General features: G+C 40.5%; 1 protein-coding gene across 2 annotated transcripts; it reads right to left on the reverse strand.

Annotated features, from left to right (window-relative positions):
* Nucleotides 1-1,249: 1,249 nt before the first annotated feature.
* On the reverse strand, nt 1,250-8,674 carry ankef1a (ankyrin repeat and EF-hand domain containing 1a). Of its 2 annotated transcripts, XM_061270304.1 has the most exons (10): nt 8,497-8,674; nt 7,138-7,373; nt 6,861-7,022; nt 5,463-5,662; nt 4,872-5,021; nt 4,648-4,771; nt 3,130-3,937; nt 2,792-3,018; nt 2,543-2,667; nt 1,250-1,405 (listed from the first exon to the last, which is right to left on the reverse strand). In XM_061270304.1, the coding sequence occupies exons 2-10, from the start codon at nt 7,325-7,327 to the stop codon at nt 1,400-1,402; spliced, it is 1,992 nt and encodes a 663-aa protein (XP_061126288.1). In that variant the 5' UTR covers nt 7,328-7,373; nt 8,497-8,674; the 3' UTR covers nt 1,250-1,399. The 2 variants fall into 2 exon arrangements, with proteins under 2 accessions (XP_061126288.1, XP_061126287.1); XM_061270303.1 differs by lacking the exon at nt 1,250-1,405 and having other exon boundaries at nt 1,413-2,667.
* Nucleotides 8,675-9,542: the final 868 nt, after the last annotated feature.

The raw sequence follows: 9,542 nt of genomic DNA on the forward strand, positions 1-9,542 counted from the left end.
CTCAGAAGGGGGGGGGGGGGGGGGCGAGGGAGGAGAGGAAGATGCGGTTTCATTTTTAACACATGAGCGCCCACTCATCCAGATAAACATGACAGTCACGTCATCTTTTCGCCAAATGAGGCAGGCCTACATTTAGTGTTGACAAGGAAAAAAACAAGACACATCAGGATATATGGACACACACACACACACTGCATGACTGTGTCAATCCAAGGCCACGCCCTGACAGACACACTGCGTCACGGCCAGCCACAGGGCCCAGTAGTCTCGCTCTGACCTGTGCGCTACAAAAGCCCTCACGCTCTCCACCCACCCACTTCTCCATCCCCACCATTTCCTCTGAGTCACCCTCCGATGCTTCATCATCGCCCCCCCCCCCCTCCATCCATCTCCTCCTCTCTGTTCACTCCTTGTCGTTTCTCACTCCCTAAATTTCCCTACCTGTCATCAATGATATTGTGAGGATGTATTTTTAAAAAGCCAAGGGCTTGTATCACAAAACCAAACAACCCCCCCCCCCCCTACTCTAGATTTGATTATATAACCGCGTCCCCATGGACCTTGAGGACACTGCAATCTAATTTTATCTGGCGATAGTGATGATAGGAGTAGATCGAAAAAAGAAATATCCGATTATCTCTGATGCTTTCCGATAGGGACTTGGGCGACTAAAATGTCCCCATAAAATGTATCAGTCGCACTCACACAATTCATTCAAAAGAATTGATGATCATTTCATATATTAGCATGCTGATTGAAAGTTTACTGTCAATATTATTATTAATATTATTATTCCTAATTATTATTGCTTGGTCATTTTTGCCTTTCTGTGCCAGAGAAACACCAGCAAACCCCTCCAAGTTTTTTTTAGCTGAATCGTAATTGCACGTTCGTCCAACAGCGCTATCTGTTGGTTGAAAAGGGGTACTGCTGCTCCTGTTCTTCCTTGCAAAGTTGGTGCAGTCATATGTCAGAGTCAGAGTGCTTCATTAAGTCAGATATAATTCAAATGCTTACAGAATATATGAATTGCGTTTTGTTTTTTTGGCACTTAACCATGAATTGTTTTAGTCTGTCTAAATATATAATCCATCACATCAGGAAATGACAAAACGAAATGATTGTGTCCTGTTAGGCTGCAAAATAAATCGTGTGGTTTATAGGGAATCATCAGTAAAGAATTGAGTCTCAAAAATAATGAAGCTTTTAGGCTTTTTTTCTGGTCCCTTATAGAGAACTGACATGATGATTTGCTATAAAAATGTATCTTTATTTTCATGAAAAACAAACTCTGCTGAAGGAAATATATTGCGCAACACACAGCTGGCCGTGACCCAAGACGAAGAAAGAAAGGGAAACCACGGGTACAGAATGCATTCCAAGACTGGCAGATGGAGAGTTATTTCTGTCACACAAACAGAAAATGATTTCAAACTTTGTCACATCAAACATCAGGTTAGGGCAGGGGTGTCAAACTCGTTTTTTTCACGGGCCACATTGTAGTCATAGCTTCTTTGGGAGGGCCATTATGACTGTCAATCCAAATAAATGTATGAGCACTTCATATTATAGACAGTAAAAGCGACAAAACAAATTGACAAATAACTCATTTTCAAATCAGACGAGTCAAATATTTAAAAAAGATGTTCTTAAAAGCGAAGACAATTTGCAATTCTAGTAATGACTAGGGGTGTAAATCGCGGGTTTTGTCACGATACGATATCATATCGATACAAAGAACCACGATACGATATTTGCCGATATCTTAAAGCCTGCTGTGATTCATTCACGATACATCACGATATAGTGCTCTACGATCAATATAGAACAATATCCTGATTTATAACAATTCATACGCAAAATCAACAAGGTACTGCCAACTCTTTATTTCGGAAATTACAAGAGTATTGTAGTATACAAAGTGCTTATTTTAACTCTGAACTTTATCAAATTCCTATATTTTTTCCTCATATAAGTAAGTAAAGAAAAATGAATATTCTTTTTTTTTGGTAATACCATTAACATTAAAGTGCATTACTGAACTATTTAATTACAATCATGAGCCATCTTTTCTTTGGAATCCAAAGTGCTTCCAAACGAATGACTTGAAGCCCAAAGAGGAGCGAATTTCCTCGTCTTCTTGGACACTAGCCATAGCACCAGCCCAGGAGCCGCGTAGTTGTCGCCTCCCCTTTCACGTGCCTGCTCTGCTCACAACACAACACGCCGCGCACTGCTCCCGGAAAGAGGAAGCAAGCAACAATGAACTGGATTTCAAAATAAAGTCGCGTCTAATGTCCGAGGTCAAAAACGGGCGATATAGATCCATGTTTACGTTTAGCATCGATGCCAACAAATCGTAGAGCATTATATCGATTAATCGATGTGTATCGATGAATCGTTACACCCCTAGTAATGACACGAATTAGATGCTCAATTTGTCTTCGCGGGCCACAAAAAATGATGTGGCGGGCCGTATCTGGCCCCCGGGCCTTGAGTTTGACACCTGTGGGTTAGGGGTTCAACAGTGTTACACGGGTACCTTTTTTTTGGGCTTTGGTTTGTCCTTTTTTTTTTTGGGCTGAGGCGCAGCTTCAAACTGTTCTTTGACAAAAGTATATACTTCACCGTCACCAAACGCCGTAGCTACGTCAAGACAGTGTTGTTCTAGAAGGGAACGAAAAGCAACCTCTTATTTAATACTTATATATAATCTAAACAATTCTGAAATCCAACTCAACCTGAAAACACAATTTATAATTGTGATTTCTATTACAAGTGAGAGTCACACCTTGCTTGTTCTCCAATAAGATATCGGCACCAGCCGTAAAGAAGAACTCAACAGAAGGGAGATGAAGGTTCTGGATAGCCACCATAAGGGGTGTGGTCCCAGTTATGGTCTGAGCGTTTATGTCGGCGCCGGCGGCAACCAGGAGTTTCAGTATTTCCACATTGCCAGATTGAGCAGCATGGTGAAGAGGCGTCCACAAGAACTGGTCACATATATCCACAGCCGCCCTGTTTGAAATACAACCATGATTTAATTGTAGGAAAAAAAAATATATATATATATATATATTAGGGTCTTCAATTATCGGTTATGAGTGATAGAGGATGAATGATCCTCACCTCTTTTTGATAAGGTACTGAGCCACCTCGTAGCTTCCGATTGAGCAGGCCACCATCAGCGGGGTCTTGTAATACGGATCTTGAATATCGACAGGAATCCTTTGACCGAAAGCCAGTTCCAAAGCCTCGATGTCACTATTCTTCACAAGGTAGTTGATATTGATGTATATCTTGTCAGGTTTCTCTGTGTACCATGAAGTGTCATCAAGTACGGGATGTTCCGGTGGAAGATCTCGGTCCAGTTGTCGGGTGTCTTCGGTATTGTAGGTCTCCATCATGTATTCTGGTGGGCCTCCATCTTCTCGCCGGAGCCTGAACTCCGGTGGGAGGGTACAAATAGGTATAGGGAGGACAAATTTTGGCTTCTTCTTCCCTTTACCTCGCTTCCTATCCTTTTTCTTCTTGGGGATATAGGAGAGGAGGAGGAACGGTTTCTTTATGTACTTGATACCTTTGATGAAGTCATTAATGTTTACTGTAGGATCTCTCCCGCCCCCATGTAATGAAATGATTAACTGGAGTTGCTCTTCGGTGACTGGAGCACCTAACGATGTTAAAACTAAGGCGAATTTTTCTGCGGGAACCTTCGCAGAACCTTCAAAGGCTTCCAGTAGTTCACGCTCGTATTCGTTCGACCAGTCATGGAGGGTCAGAGCCCATAAGTCTGTCAGCACAGTCGCATCAGCGGCATCTTTGGGCTTCACCTTCTCAGCTTTCTTCAGCTCCTTGACAGCTGCTTTGTGACCAGCATCTTTGGCAATCTGTCGTGGAAGTAAACCGTTCAGGTTCTTTATTTTGCCGATGCAACCTGAACATAAAACATAGCAATATAGTTTTTTTTTTTGGTGTCATTATTGTGAAATACCTCAGACAATTAGTCTATTTTTTTTTCTTCTTGTCTTTATTTCGAACATACCGTATTTTCCGGACTATAAGGCACACCGGACTATAAAGCGCATCTTCAATGAATGGCCCATTTTAAAACTTTGTCCTTATATAAGGCACACCGGACGATAAGGCGCACCATTAATGATTCATGTCAGATTTCTAATCCAAATCAAATCATTCTCCATTTTATCTTTTTTATTTCAACTTCAGACGCAACAAATTACTTTGTAATCACAAAATAATGATCCATAGTCTTTTTGATTCATGATTCATAGTCTTCAGTGGGCCACTTATGATTGATTTCATGACACAATGCTTCGGGCCAGTTTAAATTTAGGAATTTGGTCCATATATAAGGCGCACCGGACTATAAGGGGCACTGTCGAGAACATTTTAGGTTTTTAGGTGCGCCTTATAGTCCGGAAAAGACGGTATTTAAAACATAAAAGGAGGAAGAAAAAAAGAAATAAAATAAAATACAATAAATACTTACTACGAGTGCCTTATTTAAGTCACAAAAAATAAACAAACAAACAAATTACTGAATTGATTAATTATTGAATTAATTAATATCGGCATTGCAATATAGAACAAAAAAAATGACCAAATGTGTGACGTGTGTCTCTATACCTCTCTGAAACAGGAACCTGCAGCAATTGACGTTGCCCGTTGCAGCGGCAAGGTGGAGGGCCGTGCACTCATCCACATTAATCACCCCCATGTCTGCTGAGAATGCAGACAGCAGCACAATCACCTAGAAGACACACAACACCACACACAAACAAAAGACAGCTGATAATTGAAGTTAGAATCTTACTTATCATTTCATACAACAGTAGAAGTTTGACATTCACCTCAAAAAAGCCTCCCATGGCAGCATAGTGCACCGCTGTCATGCGTTTCAGGTCCAAGGCGTTGGGGTTTGCCCCCCTTTTTAGAATTTCCCTGACAAGCTCCAAGGATCCAGCTTTGCAAGCCTCCATCAATGCTGTCACGCCAGTTTTCTAAGGATAGGAGACTATTAATGCAAGCACGCTAAATCTCTGCTAATTTATGGGCCCCTCTATGCTGTTTTGCATTATGTTAGCATTAAGATAGCATACTTTTTTGTTGAGACAAACGGCTTGGTTGAACAATTTGGTTTTAAAAAATATGCTTTTACCCTTTTTGGGTCAATTTCACGAGAAATCTTGTAAAAGTGACACAACAAGCGTGTTTCATCTCTTATTTGAACATCTGATTTGTTTTAGTGTGTTCTAAGAAGTTCAGCATGTCGGACGTGTGTAATTATTAAAACGTGTTTTCTGTATTGCAGATTTCAGCTATTGTTTGATTGTCTGGAACATATTCCCGAGCTAAACAAGAAAACATGGTGCCGTCAACAATTAATGGTGAGTGCAAAAAACTTTTCGTTATGAATCCCTCAACTCCATCGAAATACGAACCTCATCTGACGCGTTGGGGTTGGCCCCTTTCTCCAACATCATTTGACACATGTGAGCGCAGTCTTCGGCATGTTGACACATCAGCTGAAAAACATGACTTCCCTGCGAGGACACATTGTTGACGTCTGCTTGATACTCCAGCACCGTCTCCAGGCAACGTGTGTGCCGCTTTGTTGGGTAGATGCAGTAGAACAGAACCCCTAAAGTAGAGGGCGAACAACAAACAGGTTCAGAAATGGACTTTTCAGCTTTGGTAGAGTGTCTCTCCCAAATCATTCACTCCCATTGACAGCTATATACGTAAATAATTCATTTGAACCGAGATGGCAGCGGATGAGTTAATGTTCAACTATTAAAGTTCCGCTATACATGTTCATGTACCGCATTTTCCGGACTATAAGGCACACCGGACTATAAGGCACACCTTCAATGAATGGCCCATTTTAAAATGTTGTCCTTATATCATGTCAGATTTTTAATCCAAATCAAATCATTCTCCATTTTATCTTTTTTATTTTGACTCCAGACGCAACAAATTACTTAATAATCACAAAATAATGATCCATAGTCTTTTTGATTCATGATTCATAGTCTTCAGCGGGCCACTTATGATTGATTTCATCACACAATGCTTCGGGCCAGTTTAAATTTAATCCATATAAAAGGCGCACAGGACTATAAGGCGCACTGTCGGCTTTTGAGAAAATGTTAGGTTTCTAGGTGCGCCTTATAGTCCGGAAAATACGGTAGTCTCCGTGAAAACTGTAATACAATGCAGACAAATAGAGGACTCAAGCATTCATCTTGGAGGAGAACAGGCATAGCGATCAGGTTACTCTATGAGGTTGATCTGTAATTACATCTACCCATACACTTTCTCTGGATTTAATTCTGTTGTTCATCAGACACTTCAACGAAGTGCAATTTTCTGTCATTAATAACACCAATGCTATTTTGATTCATCAGTGTGACAGATTATAAATGGTCCCAAAGACGAGCTTTAGGCTCTCTTACTGAAACCGTCTGGGTTGCCGCAGCCTCATCAATATCTAAAGAGACTCGGCATGCATTTTGATGAGCTGGACGACCGGGAAGGCCCTTCAAATTAACCTATTGATCTCACAAGATGGAAAATGCATCCATTTAGGAAACTGATCCTTTGTGATCAACCTCGAATTTAAATGCGGTGGCGTAACCCTAAGGTAATCTATTAAATTTTGGTGTTAAAGACGAGCATTACAGGTATTCAAAAACAGGCCAGTTCATAAACAGACTTTGAAAGCTCCTGTACAAATAAGCGTTTTGAGTGGACTGGACAATTTTATATTTGTCAAATCTGGAGTCGTATTTGTTGAGGTTCGTTAAATTGAAATAGTACAATTTGTGTACATGACTCACCTTGGCCTTCATCATCTTGGAGGCTCATATCAGCATCGTGGTCTGCCAACATTTTCACGATGCCATCATTGCCCAGTTGCGTTGCTAACATGACCGGCGTGTGGCCCTTCTTATTCTGGATGTCGGGGTGCGCTCTCAGGGAGAGAAGAAACCTGGTTAGATCTGGGGAAATATAGATTTGTCACGTGACATTTTGCAATGAACTCTGGATTTCGTTCAGGTTGCTATCGTGAAATGCCAAGGTTGTAATGTGACAGACAGAGCAAGAAATCATCACCTTGATTGTTCGATGAGACCGCCATGTGAAGTGCCCCTGTTCCATGCTGTGGCTCTGTGAGATTAATGAGGTTCTCCACCCCACGGTTGACCATCTCCTCAATTTGTGCCTCATCATTTTCATAGATGTATTGCAACAAGCGGTAGATCTGCAGCACCTGCAGGCGGTTGTCTACTTCACTTCCAGTCATGCTTGCGTTGAACACAAACGACCAGAAATGGCAAGAGCTTCAAAACCTGTCGACCAGATGGAGAAAAATAATTTGTTATTATCAAGCCATAATAATCAAGATAAGGAAAAACATTGTGATGCATTGTGGGGGGTTTAGGTTGCACTACTTACTACTACTACTACTACTACTATGTTGCCTCTAAGTCTGTCTTGGTACTACAACAGAAATCTGGTTTGGTGCAAAAGAATCGTGACTCTTACGTCGGGAAATATCGAAGTGATTCTCAAAAATTGGGTACCAATACCGCTATTGGTACCAGGCGCCCTCTAGTGGTAAACAAAAGAATGAAATGCTCAATTTGCGTAGTTCTAGTCGCTTCAATTTTTTACTTTATATCTTGTACAGTATATTTCGAAGTACACCACAGTCATATTTAACTTTTTACTTAGGTACAAATTGTATTATAGTCATCCCAAAAAAAATTTAAGATTACAATTTCTCCTTTATTTTTGACTAATGCTAACTAAGCTACTGTATTTTAATGTTGGCCATTGTGGTTAGTATTTTTAGTTTTGATTTATTAGGTTTAAAAAAAAAAAGGTTTGGAACTACTGAATTATTATTATGTGCTGATAATGTACTCAAAATAAATGACTGCTGACTACTCAGCTGCTTTTAGGAATGCATATATGATCAGGTCGTATAAAAAAAAAAGCATTACACACGTCTAATGCACATAGTATAACTCAACTTTGACCTGCTGAAGTGGCAGTGATCAACTTGTTTAGAGGTAAAAGGGTCATTTAATCTTTTTTTTGCTCCATATTAAGTGTATTTCATTGTTGCGGTATGAAGACCATTCCGAATGGTAGAATTTAGACTGGAAATATTTACTGGCCGAATTTCTGCACAACTGTTGTAAGGAGAAATCGAGTCCGTGACGTCATGTTCGTAAAACTCTATAACACAACTTTCCTCCGCCGTAAATAACAGCGTGACGTCACCAACACGAGGCGAAGAAAATCCAGAGCATTGTCATTTTAAAATTTAGCGTCAATACTAATCAACTACTGCATGGAGCACATGGATCTCTTCAAGTGGAACACATTAACAAATAAAAGAAAACAAATATTGACGTGCAATTTTGATAAGAAGAACAGCTAAGCCTCAATCACGACCGCACTCACCTGCACTATGACCGCGCGAGTCCACACGACATAACCGACCACTCTTGACATTCGGACATTCCCTTAAAATCCTTAAGAACATATTGTATAACAACCACTGAGCTTTCCTTATGTTTCAAACCGCCGTCTCTTTGTTTTCACGGGTGGAGAGGCGTAACTTGGCTCCATGGCAACGAAACGCGGCAAATCCAACCGTGCAATGTGGGACGTACTTTTGGGAGGTTGGGCCATATTAAGTTGCAAAAGTGCAAACACCCTGAGAAGCACTTGTGTAAAAAAAAAAAAAAAAAGACAATCGTAAAATTAAAAATGGATTCAACTCTATAATAAAAGAATCTGCACGCTAAACAACTTCTATTAACATATATGTATCGTATGCTTCTAAAAGTTTCAACATAGTGCGTGTAGAGAAATACCCCTTCTCATGATGTGTCTCACCTTACATGGTCAAGCAATTTAGGTAGGATTACAGGTTCTACGGCCATGTGATCACTTTACCCGCTCAAGATGTGACTTGTTTCCACTAGAGACGGATCTGTCATTTATTATTAAAAGCGTTAAGTACCCCTTTACCCCAATACAATACATTGTCCCGAAGGACCTCTATGTAATAATATATAATATATAACATCATTTGATTCACAATGGAGCAGACAAACCTGTACTTCTGTTTCTGACCGCAGGGTGTCACTGTTGTGTGGAGAAAGACACGCCACATTGTAACCCCGCTGATACGACTCCTAGGTAGGATAGGACAAACTGAAAGTCACTATTGAATTCATTTTAACTTACTTTTGAGCCCCTTCGAGGTTATAAATATAGAAAATGAAGTAGCTTGAGAAGTTTGATGACATACAGTAATCCCTCGTTTATCGCGGATAATTGGTTCCCAAAACCACCCGCGAGAAGGGAAATCCGCGAAGTACGGGGTCAGCAACAAGAAGTACTGGGCAGGCTAACGAGTTAGAGGAAAGATGCTAATTCGCGATCGTGCTAACACGCGAAAACGGGCTTCTAAAGGAATATAAATGAACATTTAGAGCAAT

This window comes from Syngnathus typhle, linkage group LG22 (genome assembly GCF_033458585.1).
Source record: "Syngnathus typhle isolate RoL2023-S1 ecotype Sweden linkage group LG22, RoL_Styp_1.0, whole genome shotgun sequence".
NCBI classification, from domain to species: domain Eukaryota; kingdom Metazoa; phylum Chordata; class Actinopteri; order Syngnathiformes; family Syngnathidae; genus Syngnathus; species Syngnathus typhle.

Excerpts from the sequence above, each read along its gene's own strand:
- ankef1a (XM_061270303.1), bottom strand. The coding sequence starts at position 7,327 with ATGACTGGAAGTGAAGTAGACAACCGCCTGCAGGTGCTGCAGATCTAC. Across the intron at positions 3,938-4,647 it reads CAGGTTCCTGTTTCAGAGAG|GTTGCATCGGCAAAATAAAG; the intron begins GTATAGAGACAC and ends TTTTATGTTCAG. Across the intron at positions 2,668-2,791 it reads CTTATTGGAGAACAAGCAAG|AACAACACTGTCTTGACGTA; the intron begins GTGTGACTCTCA and ends GTTCCCTTCTAG.